The sequence below is a fragment of the Bombina bombina genome, chromosome 2 (genome assembly GCF_027579735.1).
Source record: "Bombina bombina isolate aBomBom1 chromosome 2, aBomBom1.pri, whole genome shotgun sequence".
NCBI classification, from domain to species: domain Eukaryota; kingdom Metazoa; phylum Chordata; class Amphibia; order Anura; family Bombinatoridae; genus Bombina; species Bombina bombina.
In genome coordinates, this window is record NC_069500.1 from 1,133,206,838 (window position 1) to 1,133,227,967 (window position 21,130).

At 38.8% G+C, this 21,130-nt stretch overlaps 1 protein-coding gene across 1 annotated transcript in view; it reads left to right on the forward strand.

Moving 5' to 3' along the window:
* The window catches only part of TMA16 (translation machinery associated 16 homolog), a 285,014-nt gene that overhangs the window by 151,212 nt on the left and 112,672 nt on the right, over positions 1 to 21,130 (forward strand). Inside the window, exon 3 of the mRNA XM_053700233.1 lies at positions 20,015 to 20,052. Coding sequence (XP_053556208.1) covers positions 20,015 to 20,052 — 38 coding nt within the window. The remainder of the gene's footprint in view (positions 1 to 20,014; positions 20,053 to 21,130) is intronic.

The window sequence follows — 21,130 nt, forward strand, 5'->3', positions numbered from 1 at the left end:
GCAGGCTGGAGCCCGGTTTTCCTCTCAGAGTGCAGTGAATGTCAGAGGGATGTGAAGAGAGTATTGCCTATTTGAATTCAATGGTCTCCTTCTACGGGATCTATTTCATAGGTTCTCTGTTATCGGTCTTAGAGATTCATCTCTTACCTCCCTTTTCAAATCGACGATATACTCTTATATATACCATTACCTCTACTGATTCTCGTTTCAGTACTGGTTTGGCTATCTACTATATGTAGATGAGTGTCCTGGGGTAAGTAAGTCTTATTTTTTGTGACACTCTAAGCTATGGTTGGGCACTTTTATATAAAGTTCTAAATATATGTCTTTAAACTTATATTTGCCTTGATTCAGGATGATCAATATTCCTTATTTCAGACAAGTCAGTTTCATTATTTGGGTTAATGCATATGAATAATCAATTTTTCTTACCTTAAAAATTGTTTTCAAATTGACTTTTTTTCCCTGTGGGCTGTTAGGCTTGCGGGGGCTGAAAATGCTTCAATTTATTGCGTCATTCTTGGCGCGGACTTTTTTGGCGCAAAAAATATTTTTGTCATTTCCGGCGTCATACTTGACGCCGGAAGTTGTTCGTGATTGCGTAATTTTTTTGACGTTTTGCGCCAAAAATGTCGGCATTACCGGATGTGGCGTCTTTTTTAATTTAATTTAAGGCGCCAATAATGTGGGCGTCTTTTTTTGGCGCTAAAAAATGTGGGCGTCATTCTTGTCTCCACCTTTTTTTCACATTATTTCAGTCTCATTTTTTCATTGCTTCTGGTTACTAGAGACTTATTCATTGGCATTCTTTCACATTCCTGAAACTGTCATTTAAGGAATTGATAATTTTGCTTTATATGTTGTTTTTTCTATTACATATTGCAAGATGTCTCAGATTGACCCTGGATCAGAATCTACTTCTGGAAAGATGCTGCCTGATGCTGGTTCTACCAAAGTTAAGTGCATTTGTTGTAAACTTGTGGTAACTGTTCCTCCGGCTGTAGTTTGTGATGAATGTCATGATAAGCTTGCTAATGCAGATAGTATTTCCATTAGTAATATACCATTACCTGTTGCTGTTCCCTCAACATCTAATACTCAGGATGTTCCTGTTAATGTAAGAGATTTTGTTTCTAAATCCATTAGGAAGGCTATGTCTGTTATTCCTCCTTCCAGTAAACGTAAAAGGTCTTTTAAAACTTCTCATTTTTCAGATGAAATTTTAAATGACCGTCATCATTCTGATTTGTCTGTTTCTGATGAGGATTTTTCTGGTTCAGAGGATTCTGTCTGAGATATTGACACTGATAAATCTTCATATTTATTTAAGATGGAATTTATTCTCTCTTTACTTACAGACGTTTTAATCGCTTTAGAGATGGAGGAATCTAGTCCTCTTGATACTAAATCTACTAAGCGTTTAAATTCGGTTTTTAAACCTCCTATGGTTATTCCAGAAGTTTTTCCTGTCCCTGATGCTATTTCTGAAGTAATTTATAGGGAATGGAATAATATGGGTACTTCATTTACTCCTTCTCAAAGGTTTAAGAAATTGTATCCTGTGCCATCTGACAAATTAGAGTTTTGGGACAAAATCCCTAAAGTTGATGGGGCTATCTCTACTCTTGCTAAACGTACTACTATTCCTACGGCAGATAGTACTTCCTTTAAGGATCTTTTAGATAGGAAGATTGAATCCTTTCTAAGGAAAGCTTATTTATGTTCAGGTAATCTTCTTAGGCCTGCTATTTCTTTGGCTGATGTTGCTGCCGCTTCCACTTTTTGGTTGGAGGCTTTAGCACTACAAGTATCAGACCATAATACTCATAGCATTGTTAAACTCCTTCAACATGCTAATAACTTTATTTGTGATGCCATCTTTGATATCATTAGAGTTGATGTCAGGTATATGCCTTTAGCTATTTTAGCTAGAAGAGCTTCATGGCTTAAAACTTGGAATGCAGATATGTCTTCTAAGTCAACTTTGCTTTCTCTTTCTTTCCAAGGTAATAAATTATTTGGTTCCCAGTTGGATTCTATTATTTCAACTGTTACTGGGGGGAAAGGAACTTTTTTGCCTCAGGACAAAAAATCTAAAGGTAAATACAGGGCTGCTAATCGTTTTCGTTCCTTTCGTCAGAATAAGGAACAGAAGCCTGACCCTTCCCCTAAAGGAACGGTTTCTGTCTTTTATAACCTTCTCCAATCTGGAATAAAACCAAGCCTTTTAGAAAGTCAAAACCAGCTCCCAAGTCCACATGAAGGTGCAGCCCTCATTCCAGCACAGCTGGTAGGGGGCAGGTTACGATTTTTCAAAGACATTTGGATCAATTTGATTCACAGTCTTTGGATTCAGAACATTGTTTCACAAGGGTACAGAATAGGTTTCAAGGTAAGGCCGCCTGCGAGGAGATTTTTTCTCTCTCGCATTCCAATAAACCCAGTGAAGGCTCAGGCATTTCTGAAATGTGTTTCAGATCTAGAGTTGGCTGGAGTAATTGTGCCAGTTACAGTTCTGGAACAGGGTCTGGGGTTTTACTCAAATCTATTCATTGTACCAAAGAAGGAGAATTCCTTCAGACCATTTCTGGATCTAAAGATATTGAATCGTTATGTAAGAATACCAACATTTAAAATGGTAACTATAAGGACTATTCTGCCTTTTGTTCAGCAAGGGCATTATATGTCCACAATAGATTTACAGGATGCATATCTTCATATTCCGATTCATCCAGATCACTTTCAGTTTCTGAGATTCTCTTTTCTAGAAAAGCATTACCAGTTTGTGGCCCTTCCGTTTGGCCTAGCAACAGCTCCAAGGATCTTTTCAAAGGTTCTCGGTGCCCTTCTCTCTGTAATCAGAGAACAGGGTATTGCGGTATTTCCTTATTTGGACGATATCTTGGTACTTGCTCAGTCTTTACATTCTGCAGAATCTCACACGAATCAACTTGTGTTGTGTTGTTTCTTCAAGAACATGGTTGGAGGATCAATTTACCAAAGAGTTTGTTGATTCCTCAGACAAAGGTAACCTTTTTGGGTTTTCAAATAGATTCAGTGTCCATGGCCTTGTCTCTAACAGAAAAGAGACGTCTGACATTGGTTTCAGCCTGTCGAAACCTTCAGTCTAAATCATTCCCTTCGGTAGCTTTGTGCATGGAAATTCTAGGTCTCATGACTGCTGCATCGGACGTGATCCCTTTTGCTCGTTTTCACATGCGACCTCTTCAGCTTTGTATGCTGAACCAGTGGTGCAGGGATTATACTTAAGATATCACAAGTAATATGCTTAAATCCCAATGTACGACACTCTCTGACGTAGTGGATAGATCACCATCGTTTAGTCCAAGGGGCTTCTTTTGTTCGTCCAACCTGGACTGTGATCTCAACAGATGCGAGTCTGTCAGGTTGGGGAGCTGTATGGGGATCTCTGACAGCGCAGGGGTTTGGGAATCTCAGGAGGCGAGATTACCAATCAACATTTTGGAACTCCGTGCGATTTTCAGAGCTCTTCAGTTTTGGCCTCTTCTGAAGAGAGAATCGTTTATTTGTTTTCAGACAGACAATGTCACAACCGTGGCATATGTCAATCATCAAGGTGGGACTCACAGTCCTCAGGCTATGAAAGAAGTATCTCGGATACTTGTATGGGCGGAATCCAGCTCCTGTCTAATCTCTGCGGTTCACATCCCAGGTGTAGACAATTGGGAAGCGGATTATCTCAGTCGCCAGACGTTACATCCGGGCGAATGGTCCCTTCACCCAGAGGTATTTCTTCAGATTGTTCAAATCTGGGAACTTCCAGAAATAGATCTGATGGCCTCTCATCTAAACAAGAAACTTCCCAGGTATCTGTCCAGATCCAGGGACCCTCAGGCGGAGGCAGTGGACGCGTTGTTGCTTCCTTGGAATTATCATCCTGCCTATATCTTTCCGCCTCTAGTTCTTCTTCCAAAGGTGATTTCCAAAATTCTAGTGGAAAGTTTGTTTGTGCTGCTGGTGGCTCCAGCATGGCCTCACAGGTTTTGGTATGCGGATCTCATTCGGATGGCCAGTTGCCAACCTTGGACTCTTCCGTTGAGACCAGACCTTCTATCTCAAGGCCCTTTTTTTCCATAAGGATCTCAAATCATTAAATTTGAAGGTATGGAAATTGAACGCTTGATTCTTAGTCATAGAGGTGTCTCTGACTCAGTAATTAATACTATGTTACAGGCTCGTAAATCTGTGTCTAGGAAGATTTATTATCGAGTCTGGAAGACTTACATTTCTTGGTGTTCCTCTCATAAATTCTCCTGGCATTCTTTCAGAATTCCTAGAATTTTACAGTTTCTTCAGGATGGTTTGGATAAAGGTTTGTCTGCAAGTTCTTTGAAAGGACAAATCTCTGCTCTTTCTGTTCTGTTTTTCACAGAAAGATTGCTAATCTTCCTGAAATTCATTGTTTTGTACAGGCTTTGGTTCGTATCAAACCTGTCATTAAGTCAATCTCTCCTCCTTGGAGTCTTAATATGGTTCTGAGGGCTTTACAAGCTCCTCCGTTTGAACCTATTCATTCTCTGGTCATTAAATTACTTTCTTGGAAAGTTCTGTTCCTTTTGGCCATCTCTTCTGCTAGAAGAGTTTCTGAGTTATCTGCTCTTTCTTGTGAATCTCCTTTTCTGATTTTTCATCAGGATAAGGCAGTTTTGCGGACTTCATTTAAATTTTTACCTAAGGTTGTGAATTCTAACAACATTAGTAGAGAAATTGTGGTTCCTTCATTGTGTCCTAATCCTAAGAATTCAAAGGAGAGATCTTTACATTCTTTGGATGTAGTAAGAGCTTTGAAATATTATGTTGAAGCTACTAAAGATTTTAGAAAGACTTCTAGTCTATTTGTTATCTTTTCTGGGTCCAGAAAAGGTCAGAAGGCCTCCGCCATTTCTTTGGCGTCTTGGTTAAAGTCTTTGATTCATCATGCTTATGTAGAGTCGGGTAAATCCCGCCTCAAAGAATTACGGCTCATTCTACTAGGTCAGTTTCTACTTCCTGGGCGTTTAGGAATGAAGCTTCTGTTGATCAGATTTGCAAAGCAGCAACTTGGTCTTCTTTGCATACTTTTACTAAATTCTACCATTTTGATGTGTTTTCTTCTTCTGAAGCAGTTTTTGGTAGAAAAGTACTTCAGGCAGCTGTTTCAGTTTGATTCTTCTGCTTATAATTTCAGTTTTTTTCATTATTAAGATTAAAACTTTTGTTTGGGTTGTGGATTATTATTCTTTTTCAGCGGAATTGGCTTTCTTTATTTTATCCCTCCCTCTCTAGTGACTCTTGCGTGGAAGTTCCACATCTTGGGTATTTATTATCCCATACGTCACTAGTTCATGGACTCTTGCTAATTACATGAAAGAAAACATAATTTCTCCAACATAGGTGTGTCCGGTCCACGGCGTCATCCTTACTTGTGGGATATTCTCTTCCCCAACAGGAAATGGCAAAGAGCCCAGCAAAGCTGGTCACATGATCCCTCCTAGGCTCCGCCTTCCCCAGTCATTCTCTTTGCCGTTGTACAGGCAACATCTCCACGGAGATGGCTTAGAGTTTTTTAGTGTTTAACTGTAGTTTTTATTATTCAATCAAGAGTTTGTTATTTTAAAATAGTGCTGGTATGTACTATTTACTCTGAAACAGAAAAGAGATGAAGATTTCTGTTTGTAAGAGGAAAATGATTTTAGCAACCGTTACTAAAATCGATGGCTGTTCCACACAGGACTGTTGAGAGGAATTAACTTCAGTTGGGGGAACAGTGAGCAGACTTTTGCTGCTTGAGGTATGACACATTCTAACAAGACGATGTAATGCTGGAAGCTGTCATTTTCCCTATGGGATCCGGTAAGCCATTTTTATTACAGAGTAAATAAGGGCTTCACAAGGGCTTGTTAAGACTGTAGACATTTTCTGGGCTAAATCGATTCATATATAACATATTTAGCCTTGAGGAATCATTTAATATGGGTATTTTTGTAAAATAATATCGGCAGGCACTGTTTTAGACACCTTATTCTCTAGGGGCTTTCCCTAATCATAGGCAGAGCCTCATTTTCGCGCCGGTATTGCGCACTTGTTTTTGAGAAGCATGGCATGCAGTCGCATGTGTGAGGAGCTCTGATACATAAAAAAGACTTTTTGAAGGCGTCATTTGGTATCGTATTCCCCTTTGGGCTTGGTTGGGTCTCAGCAAAGCAGATACCAGGGACTGTAAAGGGGTTAAAGATAAAAACGGCTCCGGTTCCGTTATTTTAAGGGTTAAAGCTTCCAAATTTGGTGTGCAATACTTTTAAGGCTTTAAGACACTGTGGTGAAATTTTGGTGAATTTTGAACAATTCCTTCATACTTTTTCGCAATTGCAGTAATAAAGTGTGTTCAGTTTAAAATTTAAAGTGACAGTAACGGTTTTATTTTAAAACGTTTTTTGTACTTTGTTATCAAGTTTATGCCTGTTTAACATGTCTGAACTACCAGATAGACTGTGTTCTGAATGTGGGGAAGCCAAGGTTCCTTCTCATTTAAATAGATGTGATTTATGTGACACTGAAAATGATGCCCAAGATGATTCCTCAAGTGAGGGGAGTAAGCATGGTACTGCATCATTCCCTCCTTCGTCTACACCAGTCTTGCCCACTCAGGAGGCCCCTAGTACATCTAGCGCGCCAATACTCCTTACTATGCAACAATTAACGGCTGTAATGGATAATTCTATCAAAAACATTTTAGCCAAAATGCCCACTTATCAGCGTAAGCGCGACTGCTCTGTTTTAGATACTGAAGAGCATGAGGACGCTGAGGATAATGGTTCTGATATGCCCCTACACCAGTCTGAGGGGACCAGGGAGGTTTTGTCTGAGGGAGAAATTTCAGATTCAGGGAAAATTTCTCAACAAGCTGAACCCGATGTGATTACATTTAAATTTAAGTTGGAACATCTCCGCGCTCTGCTTAAGGAGGTGTTATCCACTCTGGATGATTGTGAGAATTTGATCATCCCAGAGAAACTATGTAAAATGGACAAGTTCCTAGAGGTCCCGGGGCCCCCAGAAGCTTTTCCTATACCCAAGCGGGTGGCGGACATTGTAAATAAAGAATGGGAAAGGCCCGGTATACCTTTCGTCCCTCCCCCCATATTTAAAAAATTGTTTCCCATGGTCGACCCCAGAAAGGACTTATGGCAGACAGTCCCCAAGGTCGAGGGGGCGGTTTCTACTTTAAACAAACGCACCACTATACCCATAGAAGATAGTTGCGCTTTCAAAGATCCTATGGATAAAAAATTAGAAGGTTTGCTTAAAAAGATGTTTGTTCAGCAAGGTTACCTTCTACAACCAATTTCATGCATTGTCCCTGTCACTACAGCCGCGTGTTTCTGGTTCGATGAGCTAGAAAAGGCGATCAATAGTGATTCTCCTCCTTATGAGGAGATTATGGACAGAAGAGAACAAGGGATGGGGTTCTACTCCAATCTGTTCGTAGTTCCCAAAAAAGAGGGAACATTCAGACCAATCTTAGATCTCAAGATCCTAAACAAGTTTCTCAAGGTTCCATCGTTCAAAATGGAAACCATTCGAACAATTCTTCCTTCCATCCAGGAAGGTCAATTCATGACCACGGTGGATTTAAAGGATGCGTATCTACATATTCCTATCCACAAGGAACATCATCGGTTCCTAAGGTTCGCATTCCTGGACAAGCATTACCAGTTTGTGGCACTTCCGTTCGGATTAGCCACTGCTCCAAGGATTTTCACAAAGGTACTAGGGTCCCTTCTAGCGATGCTAAGACCAAGGGGCATTGCAGTAGTACCTTACTTGGACGACATTCTGATTCAAGCGTCGTCCCTTCCTCAAGCAAAGGCTCACACGGACATTGTCCTGGCCTTTCTCAGATCTCACGGGTGGAAAGTGAACGTAGAAAAGAGTTCTCTATCTCCGTCAACAAGGGTTCCCTTCTTGGGAACAATAATAGACTCCTTAGAAATGAGGATTTTTCTGACAGAGGCCAGAAAATCAAAACTTCTAAACTCTTGTCAAATACTTCATTCTGTTCCTCTTCCTTCCATAGCGCAGTGCATGGAAGTAATAGGTTTGATGGTAGCGGCAATGGACATAGTTCCTTTTGCGCGAATTCATCTAAGACCATTACAACTGTGCATGCTCAGTCAGTGGAATGGGGACTATACAGACTTGTCTCCGACGATACAAGTAGATCAGAGGACCAGAGATTCACTCCGTTGGTGGCTGTCCCTGGACAACCTGTCACAGGGGATGAGCTTCCGCAGACCAGAGTGGGTCATTGTCACGACCGACGCCAGTCTGGTGGGCTGGGGCGCGGTCTGGGGACCCCTGAAAGCTCAGGGTCTTTGGTCTCGGGAAGAATCTCTTCTCCCGATAAATATTCTGGAACTGAGAGCGATATTCAATGCTCTCAAGGCTTGGCCTCAGCTAGCAAAGGCCAAGTTCATACGGTTTCAATCAGACAACATGACGACTGTTGCGTAAATCAACCATCAGGGGGGAACAAGGAGTTCCCTGGCGATGGAAGAAGTGACCAAAATCATTCAATGGGCGGAGACTCACTCCTGCCACTTGTCTGCAATCCACATCCCAGGAGTGGAAAATTGGGAAGCGGATTTTCTGAGTCGTCAGACATTTCATCCGGGGGAGTGGGAACTCCATCCGGAAATCTTTGCCCAAATTACTCAATTGTGGGGCATTCCAGACATGGATCTGATGGCCTCTCGTCAGAACTTCAAGGTTCCTTGCTACGGGTCCAGATCCAGGGATCCCAAGGCGACTCTAGTAGATGCACTAGTAGCACCTTGGACCTTCAAACTAGCTTATGTATTCCCGCCGTTTCCTCTCATCCCCAGGCTGGTAGCCAGGATCAATCAGGAGAGGGCATCGGTGATCTTGATAGCTCCTGCGTGGCCACGCAGGACTTGGTATGCAGACCTGGTGAATATGTCATCGGCTCCACCATGGAAGCTACCTTTGAGACGAGACCTTCTTGTTCAAGGTCCGTTCGAACATCCGAATCTGGTCTCACTCCAACTGACTGCTTGGAGATTGAACGCTTGATCTTATCAAAGCGAGGGTTCTCAGATTCTGTCATTGATACTCTTGTTCAGGCCAGAAAGCCTGTAACTAGAAAAATTTACCACAAAATATGGAAAAAATATATCGGTTGGTGTGAATCTAAAGGATTCCCTTGGGACAAGGTAAAAATTCCTAAGATTCTATCCTTTCTTCAAGAAGGTTTGGAGAAAGGATTATCTGCAAGTTCCTTGAAGGGACAGATTTCTGCCTTGTCTGTGTTACTTCACAAAAAGCTGGCAGCTGTGCCAGATGTTCAAGCCTTTGTTCAGGCTCTGGTTAGAATCAAGCCTGTTTACAAACCTTTGACTCCTCCTTGGAGTCTCAATTTAGTTCTTTCAGTTCTTCAGGGGGTTCCGTTTGAACCCTTACATTCCGTTGATATTAAGTTATTATCTTGGAAAGTTTTGTTTTTGGTTGCAATTTCTTCTGCTAGAAGAGTTTCAGAATTATCTGCTCTGCAGTGTTCTCCTCCTTATCTGGTGTTCCATGCAGATAAGGTGGTTTTACGTACTAAACCTGGTTTTCTTCCGAAAGTTGTTTCTAACAAAAACATTAACCAGGAGATAGTCGTGCCTTCTTTGTGTCCGAATCCAGTTTCAAAGAAGGAACGTTTGTTGCACAATTTGGATGTTGTTCGGGCTCTAAAATTCTATTTGGATGCTACAAAGGATTTTAGACAAACATCTTCCTTGTTTGTTGTTTATTCTGGTAAAAGGAGAGGTCAAAAAAGCAACTTCTACCTCTCTCTCTTTTTGGATTAAAAGCATCATCAGATTGGCTTATGAGACTGCCGGACGGCAGCCTCCTGAAAGAATCACAGCTCATTCCACTAGGGCTGTGGCTTCCACATGGGCCTTCAAGAACGAGGCTTCTGTTGATCAGATATGTAAGGCAGCGACTTGGTCTTCACTGCACACTTTTACTAAATTTTACAAGTTTGATACTTTTGCTTCTTCTGAGGCTATTTTTGGGAGAAAGGTTTTGCAAGCCGTGGTGCCTTCCATCTAGGTGACCTGATTTGCTCCCTCCCTTCATCCGTGTCCTAAAGCTTTGGTATTGGTTCCCACAAGTAAGGATGACGCCGTGGACCGGACACACCTATGTTGGAGAAAACAGAATTTATGTTTACCTGATAAATTACTTTCTCCAACGGTGTGTCCGGTCCACGGCCCGCCCTGGTTTTTTAATCAGGTCTGATAATTTATTTTCTTTAACTACAGTCACCACGGTTTCATATGGTTTCTCCTATGCAAATATTCCTCCTTTACGTCGGTCGAATGACTGGGGAAGGCGGAGCCTAGGAGGGATCATGTGACCAGCTTTGCTGGGCTCTTTGCCATTTCCTGTTGGGGAAGAGAATATCCCACAAGTAAGGATGACGCCGTGGACCGGACACACCGTTGGAGAAAGTAATTTATCAGGTAAACATAAATTCTGTTTTATGTAAGAACTTAACTGATAAATTCATTTCTTTCATATTAGCAAGAGTCCATGAGGCCCACCCTTTTTTGTGGTGGTTATGATTTTTTTGTATAAAGCACAATTATTCCAATTCCTTATTTTTGATGCTTTCGCTCCTTTTTTATCACCCCACTTCTTGGCTATTCGTTAAACTGAATTGTGGGTGTGGTGAGGGGTGTATTTATAGGCATTTTGAGGTTTGGGAAACTTTGCCCCTCCTGGTAGGAATGTATATCCCATACGTCACTAGCTCATGGACTCTTGCTAATATGAAAGAAATTAATTTATCAGGTAAGTTCTTACATAAATTATGTTTTTATTGCATTTCTCATCCCCCCCCATCGGTTTTCCTTAAACGGTTATCTAGTTTGTGTTATATTGCATCAATGAGCTGCCTGTTTCACTACCACCTCTTTTGTTATCAACATGTCCCTAATACATTCAGTTTTCTTAAGGTGACTGTGCTGTCTGAACATTCCCCCATTGTGAGAAATAGACATGGCACAACCATGTTATGTATATTGTATGTTATTGTTAATGATTAATATGTTATATGTTATTATAAACTTAAAGTCAGAAAACCTCAGTACATTTCTGGTACACATTGTGATGTGTAAGACAATAGTCGAACCACATAGAGCTCATTTTCTCATTCGGCAATGGAGGATGTACTAGCGGTGAAGAGATCTGACATGGGAAAGCCCGCTCTCCCAAGGAGATGCACCACAATGCTTATTGGTTTCCAACCTTCTCAAACGTAAGCTATATGGGGTTACGAACAACTGATTTTGCCCTGCAAATGTTATAAGTTGCTTGAAAGCAGAGATGGGAAAGAACAGCAGTTCTCGGTTACAAAGTCGCCCAGCTCCATATTTAAAAACCTTACTATATAGGTTGGATGGTAGTGATTGAGTTCAGCAGGCAGGATGTTATTGATACAGATAAGTGTCACTTTCACACCCTATTGACACCACTATTACATCAGAATCCGCAATTATTAACCAAAACGAAAATTAATCAATGGAAGTATTTAGTGTAGATGATACAACCACTAATCTGACAATGCCCCAACAGTGAGATATACAATATAAATTCAGACCAAAAAAACATATATGAGATACCAACATTATAATAGCCATAATTATTCTAACATGTATAACAGACCAATAATTAATTATGAAAATGGTAAACAAAGAGGTAGACCTAGAGGCAACAGGAGATTTGAATCCTTTGACACACATAATAATTACCATAGTGAGAACGGAATAGAGGTTATAATAGACATGACAACATACAATGGGAATAGATTTAATAGAAGGCAAGATAACTATTGGGATAAACCAAGCATCAAAGACAATACTACTCAACACAGACACCCAGATATGAGGAACACCATAGGGATTGGAGAATCAAAACAACAAATAGATTCCAAATATTAGATGAGGAAAGCTATTCATAAAATGAGAATAATTTTTTAGACATGACCTCCCAAAAACCAGCAACATCCAAAAACATAGAACACAAAAACGATCCACCAATAAGGAATAGAACAAGAGAGGGACAAGAGCAGGTAGAAAAAGAAAGGGAAGTAAAAAGAGTGAAACAAATCCTACAAAGGGGATCTTTAATTTGAGTGATAAGATATTGAACAAAGAGGAAGAAAAAGTCCTAAATTTGGGCTTAAATTTTGCTCCTGCAGCTAGACTTAACAAATTTAATACACATATTAATGTAAGCCAATTAATTAGAAAAATTACACTCAAACGGTATTTTAAAAAAAATCCAATTGAGAGGAATTAGAAAAATACTACTAAAGAAACCACCACGCTGACCACATTTTATTACAAACATTCAGAACTGAAACTGAAATCTAAATTATATCCGGCAAAAGAGAAAGGTAGGAATTTAGAATTGTTCAAAATATTAGTACAAAAATACATTAAACAGGCCAAAATAAAGAAGAACATTCCAAACAATGTATCCTATCGCGAAAGATCAATACTGAAAGATCTACAAAATAGTAAAGATATAATTATCAAGCCAGCAGATAAAAGTTGTGATGAATAGATCACAATATGTACAAGAAGCATATAGATTAAGTGACAACAACACACATAATGTACTTCAGTTAGATCTGACAAAATAATTCTCTCTCAGATTAATTAATTTACTAGATGAAGTTAAAGCAGAAAATTTTCTCAATCTGAAAGATTTTAGTTTCCTATACCTAAAATTACCCAAAATCCCAATCTTCTATTATTTACCGAAGAATCATAACAATCTAACTAATCCACCTTGGAGACCGATAATATCCGGCATCAAATGTATCTAAATATATAGACATATTCATTCAAAGCTAGGTAAAACAACTCGCCTCCTAGTTAAAAGATACTATAGATATTTTGCAAAATTTAAATTAACTTAAGTTGGAACAAGATTATACTCTAGTGACATGCAATGTCACTTCCTTGTATACCATCATACAACATGAGCTTGGAAAAAACTCAGTAAGGGTATATATAGAAATAGATCCCTCTTTAAGAAAAGAAAAGAATGAGTTTATGCTCAAAGGTATACATTTTATACTCAACCAGAATTATTTCTCATTTGAAGGACATTTTAATTTACGAATGACAAGAACAGCTATGGGCACAAGTTTCGCTCCCAGCTATGCTAACCTCTTCATGGGGAGTTGGTAGGAATATTTCTACCCCAGTCATAGACTGGGTGCGAATTTTGTGCTATATAAAAGGTACATTGATGATGTCTTCTTTGTATGGAAGGGAGACACAATAGAATTAAAAGAACTTTTGGAAGATATGAATAAGAATAATATGGGCATTCATTTCACACATACATGAAATTGAAGTTGTCAATTAACAAATTGTAACTAAATACAATTATGATCACAAACTAGTTAATAAAATCTTAAAAAGACACAGGCATTTAATTCAGACTGACCCTGTAATAGGGGTAAAATGCATGAATATCCAAAAATCATTAATAAAAAAGCAAAAAAACTCTAAAATGCTCTAGCCCTCGAGTGAATTATAACAAGTTAAGAAGGGAATCCTCTACATGGCTTCTTCCAATGTTTTGGATGTCAAGCATTCCAATATAGTAGTAAGATCAAGGAAATTAAATCAAACACAAACAATTTAATTTTTAAAATTAAGGACACAATATGATGCCAAGATAAAGGTGTGATCTATATCATACAGTGTTCATGTAACAAATAATACATAGGATAAACAACAATAACACTCAGAGAGAGAATTAGAGAACACCTCTCATTCATAGACGGGCAATTTAAATACCCATTTATATACCCACTTTAGGGAAGCTCATAATAATAATCTTAAACATTTCAAATGTTGGGGTAAAATGAAAATAAAACCACATTGGAGGGGGGGGGAGAAACACAGAGGAACACCTCTTGAAACTGGAAGCAGAAATTATTTATAATATAGATACACTATAGCCATCAGAATTAAATGCAGATCTTGACATATTCTTTTTTTGTAGACCCTATTAGTACTTAACAGCAGCACATACTGTCAGTTTTTTCGACACACACCTTTCTACCCAGATCACTAGACATACCATCCTCTTGAGTTATATTTTCTAGATGGCTGACTATAAATTTATATTTCATATTTTATAAACGATCCGCATTTAAATAGGATAATTTGGTTGTATGTTTTTGTTTTCAGAGAATGCATTTTTATGCAGTACATTATGTATTATGGATTTTAAAGTGTGTTTATTATATGTCTATTACTAAATTTTCATTGTGACAATGATCCACCTTATGAAACAAAATAGGTGAAGAAATATTTTTGAGAATGCAATGTCCAATCAAAAGTGGCGAGTGTGTTTAAAAGACAGCAAAGTGACACACAAACATATGTCTTAATAAAGCCTGAGGGCGAAACACGTTGACCTGAACATCAGTCACTTTGTTCTTTGTGACCACTAAGGTTCTTTCCTTTCCCACCCACCCTGAGGAGTTCATATGATGAACAGAGGGAGGTGATGGTTACTGAGCACAAGATTCAGAGCCGCAACCCAGATGCAAACAGAGTTGTGAATACAGAGGGTAACCTAGTTGCACTTAAATCTACTTTGTATCAAGTACTGGATATCACTACAATATCATCTATCACTGAGCCGCTCCACCTTTGACCTCAGATTACGGCTGTCAGATACAAGCGACCGCTACAAACGCGGAGAGCTGAAAAAGATACGCACACAAGTTATACCCTAGCTAGAGGTAATATTGTTCTTTTTTCAGCCCCTTCATACTTCGCAGAAGAAATTGGCGGACTGCCAGCCACAGGTACATTTTGTATCATGTTTTAACAGTACACAGTGCCACGGAATCCCACACAGTGTCTTATTGCAGATATTTACCTATTTTATTCATTCTCATTACCCGGGTACACATAACAGACCTTTTTATCTCTAGCTGTTATTATACAGTGCATTTAATAATAGGAAGACGTCCCTTTTAGATTGCTTATTTTATTTGATGTTTGTTACCTCCATTTTTAGATTGTGATTAAATATTTTATATTGCTTAATCTTATCATCCCTATTATGTTTATTTGTCTATAACATTATTAGTTATTACCTATCTATCCACGCTTTTAGCGCTGACTCTTACTAGTATCACCGCTATTACGTGTGCTAAAGTGGAGATGTGGAATCCGCTAATTTTGATTTGTTTAGTGCAGGGAGGATCTGAATAGCCTTTCACCCTTGAAATAATATGTTGAACTCATATAGACTGAAGTTTATTGACTCTGCTGTACTATACTCTGTTGATCACTGTTAGAATATTACAGTAAGATATATGAAGGTTACATAGTTTATACCTCAGGGAATTTATTACGTCAGGCTGCTGTTTCCCCCAGGGGTAATCTGTTTAGCTTTGTTACTATTGTTAATTGCTTGGCTTCCTTGGAATTTTATGAAAGGTACAAATACCTATTTACCATGCAAATCCTTTGAATGATTAGGTAACTGATATTTAATATCTGTTAACTGCTTTTTTTGTATTACTCTCAAGATGTTATATGTCACATCTAGTTTAGGTACGATAACAAACAACTATATTTATCACTTCAGGGTCCTATATTACATCTGAATCTCTTTCATCATCGTATGTGTAGAGTAAGTAGAGTAAAGTAATTTTTCTTTTATTGAGGTTATACAGGGAGTGCAGAATTATTAGACAAGTTGTGTTTTTGAGGATTAATTTTATTATTGAACAACAACCATGTTTTCAATGAACCCAAAAAACTCATTAATATCAAAGCTGAATAGTTTTGGAAGTAGTTTTTAGTTATAGCTATTTTAGGGGGATATCTGTGTGTGCAGGTGACTATTACTGTGCATAATTATTAGGCAACTTAACAAAAAACAAATATATACCCATTTCAATTATTTATTTTTACCAGTGAAACCAATATAACATCTCAACATTCACAAATATACATTTCTGACATTCAAAAACAAAACAAAAACAAATCAGTGACCAATATAGCCACCTTTCTTTGAAAGGACACTCAAAAGCCTGCCATCCATGGATTCTGTCAGTGTTTTGATCTGTTCACCATCAACATTGCGTGCAGCAGCAACCACAGCCTCCCAGACACTGTTCAGAGAGGTGTACTGTTTTCCCTCCTTGTAAATCTCACATTTGATGATGGACCACAGGTTCTCAATGGGGTTCAGATCAGGTGAACAAGGAGGCCATGTCATTAGATTTTCTTATTTTATACCCTTTCTTGCCACGCGTGTGATGGAGCATTGTCCTGCATGAAAATCATGTTTTTCTTGAAGGATGCAGACTTCTTCCTGTACCACTGCTTGAAGAAGGTGTCTTCCAGAAACTGGCAGTAGGACTGGGAGTTGAGCTTGACTCCATCCTCAACCCGAAAAGGCCCCACAAGCTCATCTTTGATGATACCAGCCCAAACCAGTACTCCACCTCCACCTTGCTGGCGTCTGAGTCGGACTGGAGCTCTCTGCCCTTTACCAATCCAGCCACGGGCCCATCCATCTGGCCCATCAAGACTCACTCTCATTTCATCAGTCCATAAAACCTTAGAAAAATCAGTCTTGAGATATTTCTTGGCCCAGTCTTGACGTTTTAGCTTGTGTGTCTTGTTCAGTGGTGGTCGTCTTTCAGCCTTTCTTACCTTGGCCATGTCTCTGAGTATTGCACACCTTGTGCTTTTGGGCACTCCATTGATGTTGCAGCTCTGAAATATGGCCAAACTGGTGGCAAGTGGCATCTTGGCAGCTGCACGCTTGACTTTTCTCAGTTCATGGGCAGTTATTTTGCGCCTTGGTTTTTCCACACGCTTCTTGCGACCCTGTTGACTATTTTGAATGAAACGCTTGATTGTTCGATGATCACGCTTCAGAAGCTTTGCATTTTTAAGAGTGCTGCATCCCTCTGCAAGATATCTCACTATTTTTGACTTTTCTGAGCCTGTCAAGTCCTTCTTTTGACCCATTTTGCCAAAGGAAAGGAAGTTGCCTAATAATTATGCACACCTGATATAGGGTGTTGATGTCATTAGACCACACCCCTTCTCATTACAGAGATTCACATCACCTAATATGCTTAATTGGTAGTAGGCTTTCAAGCCTATACAGCTTGGAGTAAGACAACATGCATAAAGAGGATGATGTGGTCAAAATACTCATTTGCCTAATAATTCTGTACTCCCTGTAAAGTGAAAAAATCACAACAACTTATGATTGTCAGCATAATACAACGTAAATGTAAGACTTACCGATTTATTGTCCATGTGGTATCACAAAAACATAGATATAAGATTTTTGAAACAGCCACTTTCTAAAAATACCTTAGATAGCCTATCAGTAGGCATCCTAGGTAAAAGAGATAGTAAACTATCTTGACACACTTTAAAGTAATCTAAGCTGGTATTAGTTATATTGACATAGCTATGAAGTTCTGACTAGGTAATAAACTATAAACATATTATCTGGAAACATAGAAGACAACATGTCTGTAGTAAAAGTAAGCTGACAGAGATGAGACCTCATTTTTAGATATAAGATCCTCCAAATGATCAGTGGGTCGCTCTTGGACCCCAACACTCTTACGTAAACTGGAGGATGGAGACTGCTCAATCTTAAAGGCCACTCTTGGACCTTCATGTTCAATAGATTTAAAGCATAACAATATTTATTATGTGGTATCTCAACTTATCGTTAATAAATTAAGTATATCTAGTATCTCAACATGTGTAAAGTAAATTAGGACATCTTATTGGGTTGCTTACAAGTCTATAGATGGGAACAGTGTGACTGAGTTTGTAATCTTCATAGGGTAGTAGTGAGAGAACAAAAAAGGAAAGAAATTATGCATTTTACCAATGTAGACAAGGTACTATTTTCTAAGTCATTGGTGTTGTTTACTTAGCTCTAGGGGGGTGATAGGAAAAACTGTGTACTGGGATGCTACCGGAAGTTTTGCTTTCTTACATTAATTTAGACTAACAAATTAAAATCATATCTATAAGGTGGGCATCAGAGACCCTATTAAGTGTAAAGGCTAGTAAGGGTAGGCAGCTCTATGAGTAGAGCACATATATTTAAAAGAAGTATCTGCTTACTATTATATAATAAAAAATGAAGGGGCACCTTAATATGTACATATAATGATTATGGGAACTTATTCTAAGAGAATACAATAGTCTAAGAACCTTAAAATCCTCTATTAAGCGTGGACATAATGGAGATCAGGGGTTCCTAAAAAAACAACTTATCTCTACCTCATAGAAAAGTTAAATAATAAAGGTTAAGATTGCCACACCACAACGTCCCGGCCACAGACGATGTAGCGGGAACTAGGAGGTTATTGTTTACATACAACTGAGCCATTAGAATAATGAGGAAAGAGCCCCAATCCTGCATGATATTTTTTGTATTGATATAGAGATATGCAAGGCAAAATTGGGAAAAATATAAGCATGTGATAATGGGTTTGTAAAGAGGTAATAACGGTACAAGCTATTGGTATTAGCAGGCAGTATGCCCAAAGTTATTACATGTTAATCCATTTCCTTTTGTTTCTTCTGAAAGATAGGGAAAAACTTTAAGTTGGTGGTATCCCAGACTATTTTAATGTCCAATGCTGAATGAGTCTAAAAACAAAGTGTCTCATATATAAGGATAGCTAGATAAGGTTGGAGGGGTGTAACTATCATAACAAGGGCTAAATTAACTAGAATCTAGTTATATTAATAGAACATCTACCCCACTCCAATTTTCCAAGCTGTTTGCGGGCAAAGGTGGAGGCCTACAACAGTGCAAACTGTACCCGTAAACATGTCCAAAAGAGTGAGCCATTTATCAGGGCAACGGTTGAGGGTTAGGTCTAAGCAGCTAGAGCGTAGTGCTGTTGCTTGTCTCCTAGCGAGAAGTCCCGGTTGCATGTTCTGGATCTCTGGGCCTATTAAGTGTTTCCTGTAGCTAGCAGGCCATGAGAGACTTGGCCGATCAGGAACCTCTGTGCAAATCTTCTTACACTCAACAGCTGTCGCAGTATGAGGGAGTGGTTAGTCACCATTGATACTTGTGTAGTGGAGGTTTCCTCCGGAGCTGTGGATTCCGTGAGTAGATCTCTGCTTCCCTTGTTGTTCTCACGTAAGCCTACTCCATCGGTTTCTTGACTGCAATTCTGGGGTAGATAGGTAGCGTGTTCATCAAAGTTGCGTTCAGGCAACAGGCTCCCTAGCAATTGAAGAAGATGTCCTGGTCATCTAGCAGCTGTTGTACATGAGCCTCGAATCTGTCTAAGATAATTGAAGGTCTTAAGGCAGCCGGTTCTTGACATTCGTCCTTCAAGCACATGTTGAGTAGGTGTGAGTTTTATGTACCTGTTTTTGCTCTTGGTAAAGAATGTTTTAGCAGTCTCCTTTGTGTTTCTTTACACAACAAGCCGGCGGGGGGAATAGATGAATACTGTATGTTAGGCCATTGCCAAATATCTGTCCGCCCAGTCCAGCCTCCTTGAGATGATCTATAGTAAAAAATATATGTCCGTGCTCAAAGCCCTCTCATACATCCAAATAGATAACTTTCAATTCTGAATATCTTAATAATGATCAATTCAGACTTGTAAATACAGCACAAAGGTACAAGAAATAGAATGCACAAATAATATCAGTAGTAGACTCTGTGAAAGACTATATTGCTTGTTGCAAGAGTCTAAAGATGTGAGTGTCCCAATACTTAATCATTGTAAGGACCATATTCAATGCAACAGATATAATAAAAAATGTATTAATATGCAAACACACATACACACGGCTATTTAGTTTCAGTAAACAATGTAAATGATGTATGCTTTATTTTTTATTTTCTGTTTACTTCATAGGTTAAAGAATGAAAAAGCCTTGCGTCTAAACATCATAGGTAAGATTCTAGCTTCTTTGTATTTTTACACATTTTTCCATTTTTGTAATTCTGTTAATTTTATTTGCCATTTAATTATTTTACCTTTCCCATCAGTAATAATTAGTCATAAACATCAAAACATGTTCTTTTTCATTATACTACCTATGTTGTGCCATTGTCCCCATCTGCGCGAGGATAAACAGTTCTTACTGTGTTTCTGGCATTTATTGTAATTGGTTTACTCTTTAAACAACTCTGTTTAATTAATTGTCGGACTGGCAAAAGACGGTAGTGAGCATATGTGCTTATATTTAATATTGTTTTCTGACCACATTCTTTGTACTCTTTAATTCAGTATTGGTGCATAATATTATTACAGTATTTATTTTTTATGTAATGCTGAGACCATTAGCTTTTTATTTAAGGGACATTCCAGCCCAAACGGTAATGTACATCAATGCATTTCCCTTTCGTATATTAGCATTTTTGCAACTTACTTGCATTAGTAAATACACTTGTAGTGAAAGCTACCACTGTTTTAAGTGAGAACTTTTGCTGTGCATGTGCAGGTGAAACCTATGTAAATATGCTTGATGCAACAGGCTTTTCAACAGTGTGTCTTCTCAGAGAGCTGTTAGTACCTTGCTATCGTGCTTGTGATTTACATGGTATGAGTCACTGCCTGCAATAATGTTTCTATTCAATAGTGTAATGTATTAATGTGCTTTTTGATTTTCACTAGAATGTTCTTTTAATGATATTTCTTCTGTTATGTGTGATCAGTCCACGGGTCATCATTACTTCTGGGATATAACTCCTCCCCAACAGGAAATGCAAGAGGATTCACCCAGCAGAGCTGCATATAGCTCCTCCCCTCTACGTCAGTCCCAGTCATTCTCTTGCACCCAACGACTAGATAGGATGTGTGAGAGGACTATGGTGATTATACTTAGTTTTTATGACTTCAATCAAAAGTTTGTTATTTTACAATAGCACCGGAGCGTGTTATTACTTCTCTGGCAGAGTTTGAGGAAGAATCTACCAGAGTTTTTTACTATGATTTTAACCGGAGTAGTTAAGATCATATTGCTGTTCT